We start from the raw sequence: 23,413 nt of genomic DNA, 5'->3' as shown, positions 1-23,413 counted from the left end.
GAGGCCTCCTTCCAAGGCAGCCGGTCAGTTTCTGCATGGAAAAGCTGCCGCAGGTCAAACGACTGGCTGCTGCTCTCTGAGAAGCTGCCCCACCCCCCATCCATGTGCCCACCTCCTCAACTGAGCTCACAATGGGGGGCATCCAGTGGACATCGGAGAACCTCTGCAACTCCTGGCTGACAGCACTCAGGGTCTGGTGGAGGGAGTCCTCTTGCTGGGGAGAATCCAGCTGCTGTGAGAGAAGTGACTGAGAAGGGCTGCCTTGGCCCCAAGAGAGGGAAAGGGATGTGGGGGGAAAGGGCACCCCCAGGGGCTTCTGTCCCGCACTCACCTGCTTTCCTTCCAGGAAAGCCTGGGTTTCGGTGCACAAGGCCTTCACGCTGACAGACACCTCCACAGCTGTGCTCCGGCTGATCAGCTGCAGCTTCCCCGGCAGGAAAGAAAGGAGTAAGCAGGGGCTGACAAGGAAAGGCCGGCCACTGGCAGCCGGTCCTCCCGAGAGCGTCCCCAGCCCGCAAGTGGCTCCTTCCATGCCCCACACGGGACAGCTCCCCACTCTCACCTCCGGAGCCCCACTGCTGCTCTTGCAGGCCTGGACCTCACTCAGGGCCAGTGAGCTGCTGTTCACGGCGTGCGCCAACTCCTGCTCCATGCCTTTACGGGACTTGGCGGCCTCTCGTATTCTGCAAGGGAGGGGAGGGAAATGGGCTCTCAGCCAGAGAGATGGCAAAGCCAATGGCAAGGTGATGTCACACACACACACTCTTTGTGAACTGGTCACTGTTGAATGCAGGAGAACGCAAATTCTGGGAGACAGAAATCCACACATCGCACACATTTGCCAAGAATGAAAACAGGTGTAGATAAGCTAGGAGCTATGCAGGACTCCCTCCTCCTGCTCCCCCAATTCTCCTAAGACCTCGTGAGGGGGGCTGGACAGAAAGAGCACTTGGCCCCACAGACACTCCCCAATGCCTTCCTGCCACCCATGGTGGAGAACAGAGACAGCATCAGTCAGGAAGGCATTGTTCTGAGCGAGGCTTCCCGAGAGCATGAAGCAGACTCCTTGTCCCGACAAAAACCCCTTTTATTAATTGACTGTGAATTCTTCTCATTCACATCCAGCAAAGTCTTTCAAGGGAGGATTTACAGTCACAGAACTTATCTGGCTTGGAGAGCTGACAGGCCAAGATCTGCAAATCTTGGCAAGGAGCCTCGGAAAATCACGAACCAATGAAGCGAACTAATTGTCTCCTGCAAACTCCACTCCCCTTTTGCTCCTCTTTTGTTTCCTCTGGGAGGGGCCCTTCATCATCCACCTGTGGCCTTACTCCCAAGTGGACCCTTGTTCTTTAGCTGTTCCCTTCGTCTGGCAACTCTGTGCATGCGCACACTGGGAACAGGCTCCAGCTGTTCGTCTGCCTCACTGATGTCTGACTCCAAAGGCAGCTGATAACTGTCAGTCGGCCCTGGCCTCCTCTCTGCCTCCAACACAGAGCCCTCATCCGAGCCTTCCCCAGACTCCAGGACTGACCCATCTTCCTCCCCAACCTCTTCACTGTCCGAATCTGCTGCCAGCTCCGCAGGCTGCTGGCAGGCCACAACAGGCATCTCCCACAAGCAGAGATGACAAGCTAGGAGTCAACTCCCCATGGCAGCCATTGCAGAGGTGCCCCTTTCAGGGTCCGGCATGGTTGGCACCTGCTAATGAGGGTTTCAGTGGCTCGGACCAGCTGCTGCATCTGAGCTGCCTCCTCCTCCATCAGGTACTCCATGGACTGCTGGGAGCTGAGCCGCAGCCGGGATGGGGCTCGGTAGGCCTCCCCCTTTTGCTTGTCTTCCCATGATTTGAGGGTGCTCTCGAAGGCCTGTGGGGACACACGTTGCCCATGGCTGATCAGAGCAGGGCTGGGATCCTGAGTGCACAAGCCCTTTCCACACCGGCCGGGAGGCTGGTGGCTCTAGACTTGGCGAGGGGATGAAGATGCTCAGAGCGACAGGTTTGGTTCCCCCTCTTAGCCGAGAGCCCAACCATTTAGCTACTGCCAGATTCCCACGGGACCCCCTCCACTCCGCAATGGGTGGCTCACCCTGTCCCTGGTCAGCATCTGGGCCCGGTTCTTGTGCTGGATCTGGATCACGCTCGGGGGCTGTATCCAGGCCTCTCCATCCACCTGCACTGGGACCCCTTCGTCTCCCCGAATCGTGATCTTCACCATCCGGCACTGGAAAAGGGAGGAAAAAGGGGCGATGGGGAATGCCTGTGGAAGAGCCAGGGACGGCTCTGGGAGTGGGCCCTGCACAGGCCCCATCTCACCTGGGCGATGCGGTGGTGCTGCAGATTGATGACCCGAGAGACCGCCATCTGGATGCTCCCGAAAACAGCCACCACCTCCAGCTTCTTGTCATCGAAGGAAGGAGCTCCGAAATTCTGGCAGGGAGAAAGCAGAGCTTCATTGAGCCCAACCTTGGGAGGCTCTCCCCAGGGCAGTTCTGCCCATGGGAAACCACCGGGCCGTTCTCAGCTAAGTCAGTCAAGAGGTTTGTTGTGCTTCTGAGCAATCTTGGCAGGGAAGCTGGCCTCCCCCAGCCCTCCACAAGCACAAGGAGAAGCACCGGGGACCCATTCAGGGCCTCTGGGACGGAGAGGCAAGTGCTCAGCAGTGGTGGTTTATGACTACGGGCGTATCAGTGCCTACTTGGAGCACCAGGTACCGTTCCGGTATGGTGTTCTGGAGGGCCCACCGACCTGCCTGCGCTCCTTACCGGTATTTGAAGTTTTCAGTGCTTCTGCCCAGCTGCACAGAGCGCACGGCACCTGCGCGATGCTCCGCTGGGCAGCTGGAGCATCATGGAGGCGTCGCAGAGTGTCATGGGTGGTAAGTATGCATGCGCGTATTCATGAGGTGGCTGCCGGCCCCATTGCACCGTACCGGTTGCACTGGGATCCGGAACCCACCACTAGTGCTCAGGGCAGAGACTTACACTGTCTTCCTTGGTGCCTCCCCAGAAGTTGATGCCGCCTGCGTAGCTGGGAATGTTAAGCACGGCAATGCCCTGCAGCCTGGGCAAGGAGATGGGAACCCCGTCGCACTGGAAGAGAGCAGAGAGAAGCGCCGGGAGTCCTTTTCTGAAGGCCCGTGGAGCCGGAGCGCCCGGAGAGAGCTGCAAGCCGCCCCTTTCTCTTGGCAGGAGGGGCCTATCAGCAGGTGCCCACTCTGGGGCTGGCACAGCTGAGCTCCTTCAGGCTTAGGGACAGGGAAGGCAGCCCCCTTTGCCGTACCTCAAGTTGGACCCGCTGCTCCAGGTTCTTGTAGGTCCTCTGCAGCAGCTCCTTCGTTCCCAGGACCCCGTACCACATCATGTTTTTGGTTCGGCTGCTGCAGAGGCAACCAAACAGGGGCTGTTTCTCTGTTTCCTTCCAGCAGGACATGATTTCCAGACCCCCTAAAGCAGGGGTGTCCAAACTTGGGAACTTTAAGACTTGTGGACTTCAACTCCCAGAATTCCCCAGCCAGCCATGCTGGCTGGGGAATTCTGAGAGTTGAAGTCCACAAGTCTTAAAGTTCCCAAGTTTTGGACACCCCTGCCCTAAAGCCTCCTGCAGCTTGGGTGCCCTGCCCAGGAGATGGTCCCCCTGCTTGGCTTTCCTCGGTCCTGCTGGGTTTAATCTGCTCCTGCCCCCCTCCTCCTCCTACAACTCCAATCCTATTCTCCGACTCTTCCTCCTCCCAGCCAGAGAATTAAATGGTTTTTCCCATCGGGCTTAACCAGTTAGCCGGATCCAATAGCCTTGCAGAACCTTTGGACACGAAATAAATAATGGAACCATTATTAGGCTCCTTCCCATTGCTGGTAGAGGAGTCTGGCCGGCGGTGGTTCAGGGGCCAGAGCAGAATTGCTGTGTTTCCAAAGATGGACAGGGCCCCCAAGAGGCCCCTGAAGCCTAAACTCTGGTGTGTCCCTGAGCAAGCAGAGTGGCTTTCCCTCCACTGGTGGAAGTGGGCTGCAGCCGTGGCCCAGATGACTCCCCAGCCCCTGCCTCCTCCTGGCCTGAGACAAAAGGATTCCCCGGCCAGCTGTCCAATTCAGCCACGGTCTCTTGTGTGCACACGGACCGGCCAGGAGAAAGAGCTTTGAAGCTGGACAAGGGACCCCTCCATCTCAGGAGTCCCCTGGCCTTCCAGCCTTCGGGCTCACCTGCATTTCTTCGGGTGCTCGTCCCTCTTGTTGTTGAATTCCAGGGAGATCTTCGCATCCAAGCCGATGCCAAAGTAGTTATTCATGACGCACCTTTCAGAAAATTGTCTGCAACCGGCAGATGGAGAGGAAACAGTTCAGCAAGGAGGACTGGAGCAGAACTAGTCACACAGGACCAGGATACAAATCGTGGCTCTGTTTTCCCAGTTTCGCAGCGCTGCAGGGAGGGGGGCAAGAGCCTTTGGACACCAGCCCAAGAGGCACCGGGGGGGGGGGGGAAAGGGGGGGTAGGTGGCTGTTAGATCAGACTCCTGATTGATGCTTTCTTCCAGTCTCCCAAAGCCGGCTAAAATTAAACGGAGCCCTGGCTAACTTCCAGAGACTCTCGATCCGTCTCCTTGAAGGAGGTTAATGGACTTGAGTTGGGGCCAAGCTTTTCAAGGTCACTTTGAAGTGGTGGAGGTTGTCCAAGCCTTTTTTTTTGGGGGGGGGAGATTTACTGAAGCAGGTCTGGCCAGCAAGGAGATGGTCGGCCTTCTTCCTGGGGCCGTTCTGCCTCTTGTGTGAGCCAGTGGAAGCCAGGGAGTTTCCCGTGCAAACATCCCCAGCAAAATGGGACATGCCGATGGTGCGAACATGCCTTGCCCACTGTGCCTTGTTGAGGCTAATCTGAAGAGAAGGGTGGCAAAGCCGGCTGTGCCTTCCTTCCCTGCCAGAGCCCATTCATGCCCAGGGGACTCTTCAGGGCTCTTTAGGATGGAGACGGGCCATTGGCTTAAAATGCCTTTGCTGGACTGACTGTTCGCCAGGCCCGTCTGGCCTTTTTTAAATGCCGTACGGAGCAGAGAAACCTTTTCCCTCGCTAGCTAGCAATTCTTGCCCAATGGACTGGCTCTCCCTCCCGCTGTGTGCAGGCCAGGGAGACCTCTGATGCGGCCCTTCCTCCCCTCCTCCAGAGGAGACTCACACAGCATCGGGGTCCTCGGAGAAGGGGGTCGGGGTGAAGTGCTCGGGCTGATCCAGGAAGAGGGAGGAAGTGGTGGAGGTGACCGTATCACGCCGGGACTCTGGAAGAGACACAGCCAGAGAACCTAAGCAGTTCAGGGGAGGGGGCTGGCCTCGACTTAGCCCCCCCTGCCAACCCAAACCCACTCAGGATGGAGCCCCTGAGCCTCACCCTCCCTCCCTCCTTCCCTCCAGGGCTTGGCTCTGCGCTCCTCCCCTCGCAGCCCCAGTCCGCCATCCCAGAGACTTACTCGGTGCTTCTGTCTCCTTGTTGAACTCCTCGCCACTGTCCTTCTTGCTGGCCACCGAGAGGCTCCGGTAAGTCTGGGTCTGCTTGTTCTGCTCATCCACCGCTGGCAGGAAGAAATGCAAGCACAAGCCCAGCTCACCCTAAAGAAGGACTGGAAGACCCTGCGGTTCTCTTGGGAAGCCATTCTTGATCTCCTGCCTGCCCACCCTCTGCGTCCTCTGGGCGCATTCGGGTCGTTGGCCCACCAGAGCCAGCCTCTGCACCTCCCCCCGTTTCCCTGCTGGCCACAGAAGCCGGGCCGCCTCTCACCCTTCTCCGCTTGGTCGATGATCTGGCGCAGCGCCTTCTTGAGGCTGTTGGCTCTGAGCATGAGCTGCTCCTTGGACTTGAAGATGCGAGGAGGCCGAAGGCTGGGCTGGATGGCGCTCTGCTCCTTGACCTCAGGGGCCGCAGAGTGGCCTTCCGGCACCACGGTGGCCTGGGACTCCTCATTCAGCTCGCGGACCAGCGAGTCCAGTTTCTCGCTCAGCGTGGCACACTAGAAGTGGGCAAGGGCGATCAACTACGCGGGCTATGCCTGCAGCTTCAACACCCTCCCCCTGGCCTGGCCCAAGTGGGGAAGGTGGGGATAACCCCTGCTCCCCAGAAACACAAAAGAAGTGATGCCCAGCAGACCCCCAGCTCTCTTCTTAGCATTTTCTCATCAACGCTCTTGCAATCCTCCCCCCAACCTCCCAACTCTGCTCTTGACACTCTGGGCAGCCACTTGCCTTGCCAGCCATGATGGCCGCTTCCTGCTTGTTGTCAGCTGCCCGTCCGTAAGCTTTTCCCACGTCAGCTACAAAGTCATTGACTGTCCCGCACAGGAATCTGGGAGGAAGAGAACGCAAGGTTGCAACTCCCAAGCAGCTCAAGCCGGGCCCTTGAAGGGAGCAAAACCCACAAGCAGTTGGGGGGAGCTTCTGTTTCGTGGAGGGGGAACTCAGAACGGGAACTTTTACACTTCATCCGTTATTCTCAGGAGCACGCGGAGGAGAGCTGCTGGATACACGGAGATGAAATCTACGTAGAGCATGAGATGCACTCTCAGCGCGCATTAACCTCTGAGATGCTCAGAGGTGTGGGGGAAACAGCAGAACCCCATTTAAATGGGGAGCAGGGGGGGAAGAAAAGCAAACGGCTCCATGCTGCAATTCTCACCGGAAAGTTCTGAAAACAACAAGGCCAAACCTGCAGTGGGGCTTGGAAGGGGTGGCTGGAATGGTGCAAAGGTTCCTACGACTTGCAAGCTATCGTGGAGGGGCTTCCAACTGGTTTGTTGCCCCACCCCAGATGGAACCGCCTTGCCCTTACTTTGCCGAGGAGATCACCACCGAGTGTTTGTCGGACTCTAGGATCTTCGCCAGGTGGAGGGCCACCGAGTCAGCATAGTGAGAGATCTGAGCCTAAGGGAAGAGAGCCCCCTGTCCCTTAGACCAGTCCCTCAGAAGGATCAGGAAGGATATGGGACACCACCACCCTTCAAGCAGGCCTCCTGCCAACCTGGATGGTGGGATTCTCGCTCTCGTCTTCCTCGAGGGCGGGGGCCGACTGCTTGGGGACCTCGTAGGTCAGGACGCTCCACCTGCAGGGGAAGGGAAGGGGGTCTGCAGTGCTTCCACACCCAGGGATGGGGACATGGGAGGCTCCTCAGGGCTGAAATGGCAGGGCATGTCCTCCCCCTCTCCAACAGGATCCCTGCATCATTCAGCCCTTAGCCCTCCTTTTTGGGGAGAGTTGTGGCTGAACCCCTCCTTACCGGTCCAACATTTTTGTGGTGGCGCGCTCCAACTTCTCCAGAACCTGCATCAACTGTGTATCATCATCGCAGAGGCTGCCCCAGCCCAGCACTCGGGCCAGGTCATTTCCGGTGCCCAGAGGTAAGACACCAAGCTGGCACTGCAGAAACACAGAGTGGTGTGTGTGGGTGAGCGGGGTTGGCACAGCCGAAATGGCACGCAGCTTCATCCCAGGCCTCGGGGAAACTGGGCACCTTCAATTCTTCCTCAGTTCCCCAAGGCCTCCCCAATTCTCCAAACCGGTGTCTCTACAAGGCAAAAGCCAAGGGGTTTGGGGGCACCTTAAAAGCCAACCTGTCTTCTGCAGCAAACATTTTATGGGCGCCAAAAAGGCAGGCTGGGGTGGGCATCACGTTTCCTTCCCAGCTTCGCTAGTTTCTCCTCCCCACAAGCATCAACGGTTACACAAATTGTAGGCAAAGCTCTCTTGAGCTCAAACCCTCCAAGAGTGCCTATTTGCCATCTATTTCTGCACACACAGTCACAAGTATTCTCCTCCTGGTTTGAATTCAGGAAAGTGTCTGTGCGTGCGTGCAGGCACTCTAGATACAGAGAAAGAAGCCAAGAAGCCGCGTGGCCTGCCCAACTCTTGACCCAGCTGGGCGTTGGCCGTTCAGGGGAGCAGCCTTCACCTGCTTGTGCAGTCCCAGCGAGTCAATTTCCGACAGGACCCAGCCAACGCTCCCATCTCCTCCACACACCAAGATCCGAAAGGTGGAGAACTTTTGAAAGAGCCGCAGCCTGGACGGAGGACAAAGGAAGAGAAGTGAAGCACTAGCTGTTCTTCCAGCAAGCAGGCAGCATGGGGCCTGCTGCAAGCAAAGGGGAGGGTGTCACCCTGTCCCCCACCCCCCAGTCAAAATGGCCCAGAACTTGGGTGGAGAGCCTCAACTCTTGGGCTCTCTCTGCCATCACCCGAGGCAGGACGGTGGGTGGTCTGAGGACGGGGGATGCTTACCCGAGGTGTGGCCCACCGTTCATGAGATCAAAGACTTGGGCTGGATTGAGGAACTGCTTGAACTTGCGCAGAAATTTCACCCCTTGGTTATCCCCACTCTTGGAGTTGACGAAAGCCAGGAGGGGGCTGGAGCAGCTGGAGGGGCAGGTGGCCTTCCAGAATCCTGGCACAGGGGAAGAAAAGGCTGTGCTCGTGCCCCCGTCACTCCCTCGCTCACCTCCCCTGGCATTGCCAGGTGTCCTAGCCAACCGGGACAGGTGCAATTCCTGTTCGCATCGATTGGGGATGCATGAGAGCATCACCTGAGGCTGAGGAAGGACCCCCCCTCCCCAAAGTGGAAGAAAAACCCCCAACGGCTGGGCTGTCCTGAGTAAGAGAAGCCTGCGCTTTAGCGGAGAAGGAGAGAAGCACAAGGAAGGGAGGATAGGAAACTTTTGACAAGCCAGAAAGCAACAATAATCTTTTACACATTAGAGAAATTGGAGCGAAGTGCATCCATGGCCATCGACCACCAGCCCAACATCTGAGTGGCCCCAATAAGGAGGACTGCTAGCCCAGTGGGTGGAGGGCATCACCAGCAGAGGGAGCTCTAAGACGCAACTCCAGGGATGGGGAACCTATGGCACATGTGGTGGAAGTGGCACGCAGAGCCATCTCTCTGGACACGCCAGCCATCGCCTGTTGCTCCTTTGGGTTCTAAGCATGTGTGGGAGCACCAGGAAGTAGAAGAACAGCTCTCTGGCACGCATGTGCTTGCTGGGAAGCTGAGCTCCCAGTTTCCGGCACATGCAAGCATACCGGCCAGCTGGTCTTTCTGCACGCATTTGTGCCAGAATCTGGAAGACGTACATGGGGACCTGCTGTTCAGGTTTACTGGCGCTCCCCATGCGCACGTGCTTCTGTTTCGGCACTTGGTGTCGAACACTGCACTACTCTGAGCCATCCTTGGCCCAGGGAAGGGTCCCGCACCTACGGGGCCCCTCAAAACCCAAAGACCCCCTGAGCACAATAGGCTGCTGGGCCTCAGGTGGCCCTCTGGGACCTGGTTCCCATCGGAGGGGGCCAGGACTGTGACTGCCAGGCTTCCCAACTGCTTGAGGGACCCCCGGGCTGCTCCCAGCCGCCCTTCTTACCGTCGGAGTCAATACTGTTGAGGGCGGTGGGAGGGATGATGGAGACCTTGTACTGGCCCAGGGGACACTTCTTGCCCAGCTGCTCCCTGCAAGTGCTGTGAACCTGGAGAGGGGAAAGAGGAACCCCTGAGCAAATTTCCCCCAGCCATTTTTTTTAATGTTGTCTTTTAAAATTTGTGTTGCATTTGTGCTAATAAATAAATAAAGGGAGACTAGTATAGATCTATTTCAAGCTATTTAGCTCTCATCAGCTAGCCATACCCTTACTGGGAATTGAACATGGGCTGTATTACATATTAGGCAGTTCTGTTAGCCACTAAGCCACAAGCTCTCCTCCTTTTATCATAAAATATATATTTTTTATTTTTAGATTTTTATTTTTAAAATAGCTGTCCTCCTCTCTCACCTGCCTGCCCCACTGATCTGTCCAAACGGGCTGGGTCCTCTCTGGAAGCCCAAGCTACCCCCATTTCTCTCCTCAGCCAAGAACTGGGCGTCCTTCTTTCCCCTCTCCCCACTCTATGTCAGAGGAACCCCATTCTTATTTGAGGGGGGATCACATTGTGTCACCCTCTTCCCTTGTCCAGCACATATGGGAGGCAGAGCTTAGTCAGAAAAGGCCAGGCATTTAGGGGTGGGGTGGGGAGGGGTGTGTGTGCTTACAACAGTCTTGCACCAGAGGCAGCGCCAGTCCTGCAGCCTCCGGACACTGCCAGATGTCTTGTCACAAACAGCACAGCGGGCACCTACCGGAAGGTTCCCCTCCAGCCACTGGTGGGGCATGGCCACCTGCAAGGAGAAGGGGCAGGCTTCCATCTGCGCATCCAGCGCTCTCCCTCGCGGGAGGGAATTGGGGAGGGAGGCGGCCGGCTGATCTGCGTCCCAAGGGAGCTCCAGACTCACCCCATCTTCGTCCTCAATGATGTCGTTGCCAATGGAGGCCAGCGTGGTCCACTTGCAGCTGTTGGTGGCTCTCACTGCGCAGCGTTTGTGGGCCTTGAACTTACACACTGTGAGAGAAGGGCAAGAATTGGCAAGAGGAGCTGCCGCTGGAAGAGGAATGAGAGCACCGGGCCCTGCCCCACTGCCAGGGAGACGAGCCTACCTTCACAGGAGAGACCGTGGGATGTGACGCCAGGCAGGGCCTCTCGGCAGACGTTGCAGAAAGTGGGTCGGGCGTGGGAGCAGGCGTACCAGTTGTGCATGCCGGAAAAGTGCTCCATGTTGAACTGGGAGGCCTGGAGCAGAGCACGGCAATTGGGGGCTGCAGCCACGGAAAGAGCCCCACCCCCACCCTTTGCCTGGGCTGCTTCCTGGACCCTGATCTGCCCCAGGCTTATTGGGAGGTTAACTCCAAGGTACCCCACACGGGCCCTCCCAGCAGGGCCCCCTCGCAGGACCACCTCATTTATTTCCCATTTCTGGACAGACTTCAGGGCCCCGATCCAGTCCTCCATCTCCTTCCGGTTCTCGGCGCAAAGGATGAGTTTTCGGAATGGGGTGATCACCTGCAGGAAGGGAGGCAGAAAAGTCCTGCAGATGCTGATGCTGCCACCCACTCAGCCATCTCGGCTTCCTGGGTTGACCAATGGTAGCACCCAATGGGAAGCCCCTGAGCCCTGGCTACCTCAGGTCCAGGATGCTCCCCAGCTAGGAAGCTCTTAAGCAAGTCCTTAGCAGCCCAGTTGGCTCGGTTTTCCCCAAGTATGTGGGGCTCTGTTTCTCCAGATGTTGCGGCAGTCATGCCACGGCCCCCAGTGGGTTGGGCAATAGAAGCTTCTTAAGAGTGAGCCAAAAATCAGGAGCCCCTTCTTGGGATGGTACCTGCCAGTCGGCTCTCCAGCCTGGGTTTCTGCTTGCTATTGGCTGCCATAGAAATGGGGAGGGGGACATTTGGGATGGGGAAGTCAGCTGGTGTGTAGTAGTCTCACGAGAACTGGAAGGGAGAGAGAGAGACACAGCTCTCCTCCCGCAACCTCTTCAGTGAGTGAGGAGCCTCTGGGTGACCCACAAGTTATGGGTCCTAATCAGCCTCCTTTGACATTCGTCCAAAGCCATCTCAGCGGGGGCTGCTTTGCCTCCAGCCTGCTGGCTCTCCGGGTTCCAGGCAGAGGTGAGATTTCTCCTCCCCGCCTGTTTCTGTATCGTTTGTAAGGCCGGATGCCTGCTGGCGCTTCCACATTGGGCTCTACCTCGGATTCTTTCCAACGGCCACCTACCCACCCAGCCAGTGGTGGGTTCCGGATCCTGTTGCAACTGGTATGCTGCAACGGGGCCCGGTATCCACCATGTTACCACCCGCGATGCTCCAGCGGCTCGGCGGAGCGTCGCGCAGGCACCATACGCTGTGTGGGCGTCTGCGAAAGCCCCATCCAGCTCAAATACAGGTAAGGAGAGCAGGCAGGCAGGTGGGCCCTCCAGAGCACCATACCAGAATGATACCTGATGCTCCCAGCAGGCACCGGTACACCCGTACTGGGGCATACTGGTCGTATCCCACCACTGCACCCAGCCTTCAAGAAAAGAAGGCAGGGGTGGAAATAGAGGATGAAGGGAGCTATTTCTCCTTCAAACGTGCTCCAGCCAAGTCGGAGGAGGATGGATTGGGTGAAAGAGCAAGAAGAGACTCCTGGGTGTGACTTCAGTGTCAGGCTTCTGACCCCATCTAGTCTACTGGGAAGGCTGCCAGCTGGCGTGGTAGACTTACCGTAAAGCTGTTGTTTATGTTCTTGGTGCTGGTTTCTGCCACGCTGGCATCTGAGAGGTCCACTTCATCAAAGATCAGGGACTGGAAAGGCAAAGAGGAAGAGGAGACACAGCCTGAACTCCAGAATTTTGGAGGCCAACTGTGGGCAATCCCTCACCCTGACCAAGCAGCTTCCCTTTCACTTCAACAAAGAGCATCTTGGGTGGAAATCAGAAGAAGAAAATGGGCAGACCCCCTGCTAGATCCCTCCGCTAACTGCAGGATTTTCAAGAGAGTCCTTGACATTTAGTGCAGATTTTGAAAGATCCGTGATGCCCGTCCCACTCCCATCCTCCTCCTTGTTGCAGAGTATCTCTGCACGGGGCAAGGCAGGGGGTACGTTAGCTCTTGGGGAGAGGTCAAAATGTGGGCTCTCTAAAATGCCCAGGGCTCCTGAGCAGAAGCTGGCAGCCCTTCCATACCTTGCCACCCTCACCTTGGCATCTTTGGCATAGTAGAGAGTCCGGCCACGTAGCTTGAAGAATCTTCTCTTCCACCGCTGGAAAGAGCTCGTCTGCTTCAGCAGGAGCCCCTCCCTCACGCTCTTCTGCAAAGAGATGGGAAAGGGGGTTCCTTCGCATCGGGGCCTCACCGACAGATTCAGACCCAGCTGCCAGGATCGCAGCAGCCTCTGCGAGTAAGTGAGTCCCGTCGTGGTGCCCCAGGGCTTCCCACAGTGGCACCCTCAGCCTCTGGGCTTCTTCTTCTGGCCCACCCAGAAGTCACCTGTCACCTTTGTAATGGCAGAAGTTAGGAGGCTGCTCTCCTTGAGAGGAAGGCTGGACACCTCTGGCCCCACCTGGCCCTTGCCCCAAGGCAACTGCCCTCCTGCCCTCTGGCAAGGCCAGGTCTCCCCTGCAGCCCTGGCTGAGTGGCCCCTCCCTGTTTCTCTCCTGCCTGCCACCACTCCAAAGGAGGGCAGGAGACCTGGGGCTAGCGCAGGGCTGCCACAGGATCAGCTGCTCCGAGGCAAGGAGGACAAAGGTAGTTTTTTATCGCAGAGCTCAGTGCCGAGGGATCAAAAGCTCCACCACAGGAACCGGAAAAACCTGATCCTCCTTTGGGGAAGGAAGCTGAGCACCCTCTGCCCGGGGAGAGCCCAGGCAAACTACCCAGCACTTTTGACCTGTGACGCAAAAACCCTCAACCGGGAGCGGGCAGTACCACACTCTTCCGGTGCAGCTTCAGTGACAGTCGCCTGCGTAAGTCTTGGGCCACCCTGGCTGAGAGGCACAACCCAGGGCAGACGGTGAAGGAAGGCTGGAATACTCAATTCTGCCGCCCCTCGGAAGCTCCAGAGCATTTTTAGGCTTCCTCTGTCCCCAAATGGCCTCAGCAGCCCAGTTGAACCAGTCACGGAATTCCTTTTCTTCTTCCAATCAAAGGTTCTCCCACCGCCCTCCATGGGCTCCTCTCCTGCCCAGGAGCCCCTCTGAGGTTCCCAGGATAGCAGGGCCATCTGTTCACCTTCCAACCCGTCTTTCGAGGATCTGCCCCCAGGAACCAAGACGAAAGCTGAGCTGATTTGATCCCGTTTACCAAGGGGACTCCCAGTTTGCCAAAACAGGCTGCTGGCTGCTGGCTGGCACGTTGATGGACAGGTCAACAAGAGACAGAGCCTCATCTGATCTAAGCTGCTCCTCCCCCAGTGAAGGCTGATGTTGATCAACTAACAGCCAGCCACAGATACACTTCTGATCGTGGTTTGTTCTGGAAATGACACAGGGGCTCTGGGGCCCAGCTTCCGCTCCTCCAAAAGGCCCTGCTGGAGCTACTCTGACGGGGCAAGGGCTCCCCTCGGCTGGCTGCTGCACTCAGGACTCCAGAGTCCCTCTGGGGGCAACGGATCCCTGCAGCCCATTTGGCAAGGCCCCTTCTGAACATGGCCTCTGGAGCATCCTTCTTCTTCGTAATACCCCAAGGGCAAACTTGGGGCTGCTCCTTCTTGCACTGGGGTGCGCTTGTGAATGACCAGGCCAGAAAGAGAAGGAGGAAGAGGAGGATTACGTCTAGCTGGACCTTTAGGCAGAGAATCTGCCCTTTTCATGTCAAGTGCCACTCACTGGGGAGCCCAGAAGGCCAGAAATGCAGACAGCGTTGGCTTTCGGGGAGTGGGGGGGGGCTACCATGGCTGCTGCACAGAAGCTGCACCTCCAGGTCCTGCCCGCGTGCTCAGAGGTTACTTTGCCGTGCGTCAGAGCCTGGGCCGGGGGCCGCCGGCCTGCCACAGCAACACAAACAAAAGGGCGAGGAAGCCTGGCTTAAATTGGCAAGGATTGCCCAACCCAAGCCAGCAACTGTGCACACCCATGTCCCCCTTGGGCCCCCATGCCTTTAACCTGGCGAAGGACGGACTTTGGGGAGTGCGGTTCTCCTTCACACACCTGGCTTGACTCCAAGGAGTTCCTGTTTGCTTCCATCTCCTCCTCCACCACCCTGCAAGGACTGCACTCCCCACAAAGCCCTCTGGAGAAGATGACCAGGCCCAGGAACTCACTGTCCATCCTTTTCACAACTGACAGCCCCATGGCAGCTTGTCTGCCATCAGCAAGCGGACGGTGGCTAAATGAGGATGCTGCCGACACCTGTGCCGACGTCTAGCCGGGGACCCTGGCCCAGGCAGCCCGTTTGGCACGTCTGACAAAAGGCAAGCCAAATAAATGCAGCAGCATAACTGCTGCCCGGTGCAGTTTTTCTTGGCTCTTTTGCTTTGTTCCTGCAGCGTCTTCTCCAAAGCTTTGTGCAACCGGAGCAGAAAACGTTTCTCAACACCCACGGGGGGAGTGCTTGCGTGGGGCTTTTAGACGCGTCTGTATGCCACCTTTCAAAATGTAACGTGCCTGAAGGGCTAAATCAGAGGCATCCAAACTTGTGGACTTTAAGACTTGTGGACTTCAACTCCCAGAATTCCCTAGCCAGCCATGCTGGCTGGCTAGGGAATTCTGGAAGTTGAAGTCCACAAGTCTTAAAGTCCACAAGTTTGGACACCTCTGTGCTAAATCGTCAAAATCCAGAGCAATCATACCCCATGAAACCTGATTTTGAGATCATAAAACAGCCAGGGCAGTTCATTTGTTTCTGAGCAGCATGCGTACCCCTGTCACCAACATGGAAGTTGGGCAGCAGTACAAATGGGTTAAACGAATAAATGTAAATAGGTTTCAAATGAGCGCAAGGAGGCAGATGAATGACTGAAGAAGAGCTGGTGTGTGTGTGTGTGTGTGTGTGTGTGTAGCGGAGGGGGTTCTTCATCCAGAGGGGGCTGCCCTTTAAAAAAAGGTGGGGAGGGGGAGAGGAAAGGGACACTCTGAGCACTTCGTGCCTTGGTGTTTTTTCTCCCCCCCAACCACCCTTCCTTTGGCAAAGGGGCTGTTTCTGCTGGGGGAGACCATCCAGAGAAAGGCCAGGCCGGGCCTGATGGCAGCAGAGCAGGGACCCCCTGCTGAAAAAGGGGCTGCGTTTGTCTCCACTCTGACTCAGGAAACCCGGCTGCAATTTCCACTTCTGTTGAGCGGTTGCCACTCCTTCCTGTCGCTCTTAACACATGCCTCTGTTTTTTTTCACAGCTGGGCATTGCAAAATTCACTGAAACTGGGGGAAAGAGAGGCTGCTGGTGGTGGTGGCAGAGAACTCAACTCCAAGCCCCGCCCCCCCCGCTCCCCCGCCCTCTGCCTGGGTCTTGCCAGGGGAAGTGGCTGCTGTGGCCCCCTTCCCAGGGCCAGGCAGGCAGGCCGGCGGCTGGAGGAGTGGACCCCCAAGGAATCGGGCCCAGCGGCACAAGGGGGCTCCTGTGACCCAGAGGCCCTTAGGCCTCGCCTCCTGCAGCAGCCTGGAGCCCGAGGGAGGGAGCTTGCCCCCAGGGCCTGCAGTGCGTGAGGGAGGAAAGAGGCCGCTGCCTGTGCTGTGAAGATCGCGGATTGTCAGCCAAGGTGGCGACTGCAATCTGACGTCAATATCCAGCAGAGGAGGAGAAGGGAGACCGCGCGCGTGGGGGGGGGGGGCTATCCTGACGATCGGCACGTTAAGCCCTTCTCTCCTCCCCCTCCCCAATTTAAGCACCTTTCAGCTCTGAGATGGCTACTGAGGGCAGCAGGGCAGCAAAGGGAGGCAGGGAGAAGAGCTGGGGTCACCTCGTGGGGCCCCTTGGCCAGCAACCCAGGCGGCGGCAGCCCCAAACGGAGTCCCTCTTAACACCCAAGGTGGCAACGGCAGCAGGGTGGGTGGAGGGGCTGCTGTTATCGCCAGCGGGCAGGAACAGCTAAAAATGGCCTCTCGGGCTGGCCCAGAAGCGCCTCTGCCGGACTGCCTGGTCAGAGACAGAGGGAAGGGTGGGGCCGGGAGGAGCCCTGCTAAGCTCAGCGGGGGCAGCTTGGGAATGCCAGAACTGGATGCCCATCCTTGGCTGCCCCCTGGGAAAGTTATTGTAGAATGGAGCCTCGGCCGCTTCAGGGGCTGGCTGGGAATGTTTGGGGATCCCTATTTAACATAGGGAGTTGTTTGTCTCATTTGAATTGGGGGGGGCAAAGAATGACTGTAACAGACTCCTGAGACCCTCTCCCCCAGGAGACCCACACTTGGGCAACCTTGGCAGCAATCAACCCAAAAGGAAAGCCTACCGTTAGGGGGAGGGAAATGGCCCCTCGTTTCCTTCTCCAAGAAGCAGCAATGGGGGACGGACTCCTGAAAGCGGGAGAGACCCAGGCAGGCTGCCCTGTCTAAGGATGTCCTGGGACAAAGAGGCGAAAGGCCAGTGGGCTGCCCTGATCCTGCCTCCTTCCAGTCGCCTGACAAAGTGCTTCCCACAGGCAGAAGGAGCATAATAGGGACCACCAGGCCTGCTAAATGCAGCGCAGCCAGGCAAGGGCAAACCTAGAGAGGAGGGGGCAGCCTCAGAGCCCCCCACCCCCAAGGACAGGAAGCCTTGGTGCTTGGCAGCAGGGCAGATGCCCCCTGTGGTGGCCACTTGGTGCAGACCCAACCTGGGCAAGGCAATCCTGGGATCTGCTCCCTGCCTGGGAAGAGCCCGGTCCCCCTACCCAAAAGCCAAGTGCCTGCTGCCCCAAAAGCAGTGCCTCCCCTTGCGACAGCCAATACCCCCACCCCACTGCTGTGCCTCTTGGCTCCCCACAAGGGCACAGGGCTACTTGGGTCCCTGTTTTCCTTCGCCCATCCCAGAGAGTGGCACGCAGTCTGCAGGACCCCAACGAGAAGGGCAGGGCAGGTCATCTGCTTTTTCTGGGTGCAGCCCCCTCTGTTCCCTGGCAGCAGCTCAGTGGGGAGAGAGACCCCTTCTTCCTCCTTCCCTGCCGCTGCCGCCTCCTCCCCCTCCTTTGGGCCTTTGTTAGGGGACCAGTTGCCGATCCATCCAAGAAAGGTGATGCCCTTCCTTTACTGAGCAGTGGGTACAAATCCTCTCCTGCCCCCCTTTGCCAGGGATTCTCTTCAGAGCTTGTGGCTGTTGGAGCTTCTTCTGGGAAGGAAAAGCCATTTCCCGCTTTGGGGCAGCAGGATGCAAAAAGCGGGAGGGAGGGAGGGAGCACAGCTTCAGGGGGCAGTGGAGGAAGGCGGGACATCCACCCCAGAGAGTGCCCTAGAGCCCCTGACTCTCTGGGAGGGGCCTCACCCCCTGCTCCTCCCCCTGAGCAGCTGCAAGCAAGGGCCCCGAGGGGAAGGGCTGGCTCTCTGAGCTGCTTCAGCCCGGCCACAGGAGCGCTCTCCAGGGTGCTGGGAAGAGGCAAAGCCAGGCATTCCCGAGCCGCCTCCCCTTCACTTGGCGGTGCCTCCACTCTGCCCCCCCCCTGCCCGGGGGCTTCTGCTCAGCTTCCTTCGGTCGGAAGGAGCCACCTTCCCCAGGCTTCTTCTCATGCCAGGAACAGCCCAGGTCTGCTCCGTTTGCCCAGAGCAAAGCCCCCCACAAGTTGGGCAAGGCTGGGAGCCAGACAGATGGCCGCTTCAGGCCAGTAGCCCCCCCTCTTTCTGCTTCAGCGTCTGCAGCTGTGACTCATCACAAGCGAGACTCACAAAGGAACACGCTGCCACCACCACCACATTCATAGCACCAAGAGAGCCCCCCTCCTCCAAGTGTGATCTGGCACAGCTCCTGCCCCCACCCGAAAAGGGGCATCGGGGGGATGGGGACGGGACAGGAACCCTTCAGGCTCGCTTCTGGTCAGCAATGGCTCCCAAAGAAGCCCGTAAGCTCCTTTCTCCTAAAAATGGTCCAGCTATTCCCTCTCTGGGCAGCAAAACACAATTGTGTGCGCTGCCTTGAGGAAAAAGCAGAGGAATCACACGTCCTTGGGCTGCAGAAGCCAGAGATGGGGGGAGAGAGAGAGAGAGAGAGAGAGAGAGAGAGGAAAGGAGGGAGGGAGGGAGAGAGAGGGGGGAGAGAGAGGGAGGGAGGGAGAGAGAGGGAGGTGGAGAGAGAGAAGGAGAGGGAGAGAGAAGGAGAGGGAGGGAGGGAGAGAACCAGCTGGGAACGGAGCTGACATCTTTCTGTCACTGGCCTCAAATCAGAATGTCAGAATCTTGACATTTATACTAGGAATATACTCTTGCGGATAAACTAACTCTTACTATTAATTCCATGTAGACCATCAAGAAAACGGAGAAGGTAAAAAAAGAGAAATAAATGCTATTTGTATGCCCAAGGCAGACCCTGGAGAGATGTTTTCCCTAGAATCTGGGGCATTTTGGGCCCTAGGCGGGGGAGGGAAGATGGAGGCTCTGCGTCAGCCTTCGCCAACTCAGCCCTTGTGTGTGTGTGTGTGTGTGTGTGTGTGTGTGTGTGTGTAATCGACGGGGGGGGCATTTAACTCTCGGCAGTCTTGGTCCCAAAAGGTGCCAAAGCGCCAAGATGGAAAAAGCTAATCTAGATAAACAGAGCAACGAAGGACAGAGTTTAAGGCCACGAGAGCTTCTTGGGCTTGGATTTCTTTTTAATATTTTTGTGTATTGAGAGCCACGTCGTGGATCCTTCTGCAGGACAGCGACTCAAGAGGCAGACCAATCTGTCCCATGCCTCGGCTTTACATTAGGACAAGTGCCTGTGCAAATGCCGTGTGCCAGTGCGAGCCAGGTTGACACGGTTAACCGTTTGCACGTGGGAGGGCTCAGCTAGCTGCCATCGGAATATTCCAATCCATCTTTTTAGCCGGAGCAAAGGAAAAAAGGGAGATTTCAGAGCCGAGAGACAGCAGGTGCTTCCGGCCACGTACCTTCCCTCCAAACCGTTAAAGGAATGGAAACGTGAAGCCAGCTTCCACAGCCGAGAACTGGAGGACGGCCAGTGTAATATTAGTTTAAAAAGCCATTTTGGAGGGGAGCCACAAAATTACAGGCCGATTCCACATTAATTAATTAATTGAAAGCATCGTTAAAGTAATGTCTGTAGGGCTAATGCAGTTCCACTGGTCTTCCAAACAGCCCGTCTCCCTCCTCCTCTTCCTCCTCCCTCCTCTTCCTCCTCTGCTGCCCGTGGGCCCTTTTTGTCCAGTTCCCAGGAAGGAAAGGCCACCACAGGGTGGGCACTTTTCACCGAGGGAGCAAGACAGGGGGAGAACCCTAACCCTTAGCAGGTCGGCTAAAAAGAAGGCGGAGAAGGGCCTCCTTCGGCCAGGGGCTGGGAGCAACAAGAAGGCAACTCTGAGAGGGTCTGGGACCAGAAGGCCGGCGACAGGCACCCCCACTTCATGTCCTGCCCAACCAGCTGGCATCGCCCGGGCAAGCAGCCCATCAAACCCGGCGACTCTCTCAGCCATGGAGGGGAAAGCGCCAGACTCTTCCGCAGGAGACGCCATGGAGAAGAAAGCCAACAGCCCCATCACGGCTCTGGATCTGCTTTGGAAGCAGCCATGTTTGGAAAACTGTGTGCATTGCAAAGTGTGAAAGGAGCTCCCCAAAGAGGCCATAGAAGTAGAGTCTGGTGTTTTGCACCACACTTTCAACAAGATCTAAACCTTCTTGAGTTGGGGGGGGGGGGGAAGTGACTTTTATTTTGTTATAGGATTCTTAGCACAGACAATCCTCGACTTACAACCCTTCATTTAGTGACCGTCCAAAGTTACAATTGCGCTGGGAAAAAAAGTGGCCTCTGACCGTTTTTCACACTTATGACCGTTGCATGTCCTGGGGTTATGTGTTCACCTTTTGCAACCTTCTGACAAGTAAAGTCATTTAACAACCATGCTACTAACCTAATGATTCCCTTAACAACTGGGGCAAGGAAGCTCCTGAAAAGGGGCAAAACTCACTTAACGACGGTCTTGCCTTGCTTAGCAACAGAAGTGTTGGGCTCAATTGTGGTCGTACCTATATTTTTCTCATTGCTAAAAAGCTGGAAACTGCCCTGATTTAAAGGTGTTGGGAGGAGACCTGAGCTGCATCTTCACAAACCATCTGCCTCTCAGAAGGGCTTCCCCCATGGGCACCATCAGTCCAGGAAGAGGGGACCTGGGTGCGCTCTAGGCAGAGGCAGAGGCTGGCAGAACTCATGTAGTGGTCAAGGAAAGGCAATGCCAGAGGGAGCTGAGGCCAAGGCCCAGCGTTCCTTCACGGGGCTGCAGTTCCCCAGGTGCGGCTGGCTACTGCACTGGGAAAGCAGCCAGGCAGCACTGACCACCCACTCCTTGGGCTTGACCGGTCCAGAAAGTGTTAACCATTTGGCATGCTGAAGAGCAATGCCAACCACCAAGCAGCCCTTATCCCAGGCCAGTTTCTGTTGCAGCCGTTCCCTCTCTGCTCTGCCTCTCACAAACACGAGCCTTTGGCCTTTCTTGTGTTGGGGGTGCCAAGCAACGGTTCCAAGGAGCTGATCATTTCACACACACCCCCATGACTAGCTGATGAGGGGTGCAAAATAAGCAGTGGGGGGTCTTCCTGGGGAAAACTCTGACCTCGTTAGCCCCATAGAACCCTGAGCAAAGCCACTCCAAGGTCTTCTCAGTTGCTGGTTGATGGCCCTAGAAAATGCAGTCCTCTGATGCATTACAGCCCAGCTGAGCTCCTCCCGGGGCACCTGGCAAGCTCTACATCAAGTACAGGAAGGAGTAAGTCTGTAAGGAGTTAGCAGGAGGTCCTTGCCAGCCCTCTGGACCGAGGGCCCAGCTCTGCACCACCTCTCACCAAGTCAGCCAATGAGGACGCCGTCCTCATGAGATAAAGCCCTCCTAGGCCAGCAGCTCCTTCAGTGCCTGAGCCACTGCACCTGTTGCTCCGGGGGTCCCCCAGGGAAGCCCATGGCCTCAGGATAAAGCCCTTCCCCCTCCCCACCCACCCACCCAGCCCAGCCTGCAAAGAGCAGACACAGGGCTGGCAAGCATCACATTCTTAAGTAGGCTGTCAATCGCTCCAGCATCTCAAAGTTGTACAAGTCATCAGCTAGGGTGGATTTCAGAGAAGCCGCATCAGCTAATTTCTGTAATAGCTCATAATTGATTCCCCTCCATTGTCTCCTAGAAACCATGAACCATCCTCCTCCTCCTCCTCCTCCTCCTCCTCCTCCACCTGCTGCCTCGTCTCTGGCTTCCAAGACTTCCTGCCAGGACGGTTGTGGTCTGCTCATCCCTCACCTGTGCTGCAGAACAAAAGGGGCAGAGGGGGCGTGGGGGCATGGGTGCCTGTGCCTGGGTGAGAGAGAAAGATCCGTGGGAGTACAAGAGACAGAGCCAGTCGGCCAAACTTTCTGCACGGAGGCAGGATTCTCTCTCTTGCATTTGACACCATCCGCCAGAGAGGAAAGAAGATATTCCCCCATGAGCCCTGACTACTCCAAATAGCCAAAAACCTGGGAGAAACTTTTGCCTTTTTTAAGCTAGAGAAAGGAAAGGGTGCTCCCTGGAATCTGTGCAGTCCTGCCCTGCTCTTAGGACATCTCATGGCTGGTTTCAGTTCAGCCATTCACAACCAACCTTGGAGGAAAGAAGAAAAAAATAATCTGAAATGGGAACAACACCCCTGCAGAGCAGGCCTTTGGGAAACCTTCTTTAGAAGCAGGGGGGGTTTGTGGGGTTTTTCTTTTTTGCTGAGAGCTTTTGAGAGAGGGTTAGGGTAGATTAGCCTCCAGATTAACCATGGTTTAACGAATAAACCACCACTGGGGGGTTTCACACAACAGGCTAAGTGACAGGACCAGATTGACAAGCCACAGAACCGAGTTCAGCCATCCAACCACCTGAAGCTCCTCTCCCACCGCCTCCACACCAGAAGCCAAGACCGACAGAGAGCAAAGCTACGGCCGGATTCTTCCACAAATCTCCCGGCCTCCTTGACAATCTGCTGCCACCAGGACCAGAGTCAAGGCAAGGCCACGGGAGGGGGGGGGCTGGACCCAGCAAAGCCGGCCTCGGACCCCAGAGGACAGGCGCAGCTCCGCCACCTCCGTCTTTCGGCCCCTTTCCCTCGCCCCCTCCGTCTCGCCGGGCTATCGAGCCAGTCGGACGCCGAGCCCGAGGCGGGCAAGGCAGAAAGCGAGGCGCCCCCCTCGGGGAGGGTCAAGCGGGCCCGCCGTTCTTACCTTGGCCCTCATCTGGCCCGAGGTGGAGACTTTGCGGATGAGCCGGTGGGAGCCGCCCTCCTGCTCGCCTTCGCTGTCCGAGGACTCCTCGCCCGGGGTCAGCCGGTCCATCTCCAGCGAGACCACCGACTCGCGGCCCTTGCGCAGGAACAGCTCTCCCGGGGGGGCCAGCTTCTCGGCCATCCTCCGCTCGGGGAGACGCCGCGGTGCTCTGGAGGAGAGGCAGGGCGGGCGTCAGGCAGGGGGCCCTCCGGAGCCGCTTCCCCTTTTGCCTCCTCCAGCCGTCAACAGGGCCAGCAAGCCGGCTCCCTCTCCTCGCTGCCCCGGACCCCGGCCCAGCCAGCCACCCCGCCCCGGAATGTGGGGCTGCGGGGCGAGGAAGCCGCCGCCTTTCCCGGGCGAGAGTGCGTGGGGTTGGGCTTCCGCGCAGCCCCTCCGGCGAACAGGTGGTTGGCGGGGCGGGGGCGGCCCTGGTCCCTGCGGGGTCTGCGGGGGCTCTCTGCCCTGGAGGCCTTGACTTAGGAGCGGGCGACCTACCGCGTAGCGACGGCGGGAGAAAAAAAGCCCGCTGGCCCGAGCCGAGGCAACGTCCGTCCGTCCGTCCGTCCCCTTCGGCGTCTCCGCAGCGAAGCGCGCGCGCCGCTTTCGGCCTCGTCACCAGGCGCGGCTCCCCGGAGCCTCCGAGCCCGGCGCTCGGCCACCGGCGCGGCACGTGTTGCTGCCTCGGCGCTTGGCGGCGGCCACAAGCTCTGCTTCCTCCCGCCAGCCGC

General features: G+C 57.6%; 1 protein-coding gene across 5 annotated transcripts in view; it reads right to left on the bottom strand.

Moving 5' to 3' along the window:
• DGKK (diacylglycerol kinase kappa) overlaps nucleotides 1-23,413 on the bottom strand; it is a 26,765-nt gene extending 3,352 nt beyond the window's left edge. Inside the window, exons 1-27 of one of the 5 annotated variants that reach the window (XM_081964207.1) lie at nucleotides 23,181-23,413; nucleotides 22,644-22,854; nucleotides 12,567-12,677; nucleotides 12,092-12,172; nucleotides 10,788-10,892; nucleotides 10,490-10,622; nucleotides 10,288-10,394; nucleotides 10,048-10,173; nucleotides 9,385-9,487; nucleotides 8,252-8,414; nucleotides 7,926-8,034; nucleotides 7,254-7,393; nucleotides 6,998-7,079; nucleotides 6,809-6,900; nucleotides 6,226-6,325; nucleotides 5,765-5,993; nucleotides 5,457-5,558; nucleotides 5,168-5,267; nucleotides 4,201-4,308; nucleotides 3,284-3,380; nucleotides 2,986-3,093; nucleotides 2,318-2,431; nucleotides 2,091-2,225; nucleotides 1,702-1,868; nucleotides 563-683; nucleotides 332-424; nucleotides 113-232 (exon numbers count right to left, since the gene is read on the bottom strand). In XM_081964207.1, coding sequence (XP_081820333.1) covers nucleotides 113-232; nucleotides 332-424; nucleotides 563-683; nucleotides 1,702-1,868; nucleotides 2,091-2,225; nucleotides 2,318-2,431; nucleotides 2,986-3,093; nucleotides 3,284-3,380; nucleotides 4,201-4,308; nucleotides 5,168-5,267; nucleotides 5,457-5,558; nucleotides 5,765-5,993; nucleotides 6,226-6,325; nucleotides 6,809-6,900; nucleotides 6,998-7,079; nucleotides 7,254-7,393; nucleotides 7,926-8,034; nucleotides 8,252-8,414; nucleotides 9,385-9,487; nucleotides 10,048-10,173; nucleotides 10,288-10,394; nucleotides 10,490-10,622; nucleotides 10,788-10,892; nucleotides 12,092-12,172; nucleotides 12,567-12,677; nucleotides 22,644-22,826 — 3,129 coding nt within the window. In that variant the 5' untranslated portion in view covers nucleotides 22,827-22,854; nucleotides 23,181-23,413. The remainder of the gene's footprint in view (nucleotides 1-112; nucleotides 233-331; nucleotides 425-562; nucleotides 684-1,701; nucleotides 1,869-2,090; nucleotides 2,226-2,317; nucleotides 2,432-2,985; nucleotides 3,094-3,283; nucleotides 3,381-4,200; nucleotides 4,309-5,167; nucleotides 5,268-5,456; nucleotides 5,559-5,764; nucleotides 5,994-6,225; nucleotides 6,326-6,808; nucleotides 6,901-6,997; nucleotides 7,080-7,253; nucleotides 7,394-7,925; nucleotides 8,035-8,251; nucleotides 8,415-9,384; nucleotides 9,488-10,047; nucleotides 10,174-10,287; nucleotides 10,395-10,489; nucleotides 10,623-10,787; nucleotides 10,893-12,091; nucleotides 12,173-12,566; nucleotides 12,678-22,643; nucleotides 22,855-23,180) is intronic. The other 4 variants (XM_081964208.1, XM_081964206.1, XM_081964204.1 and 1 more) reach the window with 4 other exon arrangements.

This window comes from Natrix helvetica (genome assembly GCF_964273705.1).
Source record: "Natrix helvetica genome assembly, chromosome: 11".
Lineage (NCBI taxonomy): Eukaryota > Metazoa > Chordata > Lepidosauria > Squamata > Natricidae > Natrix > Natrix helvetica.
This window is presented reverse-complemented; position numbering and strand designations above follow the sequence as displayed.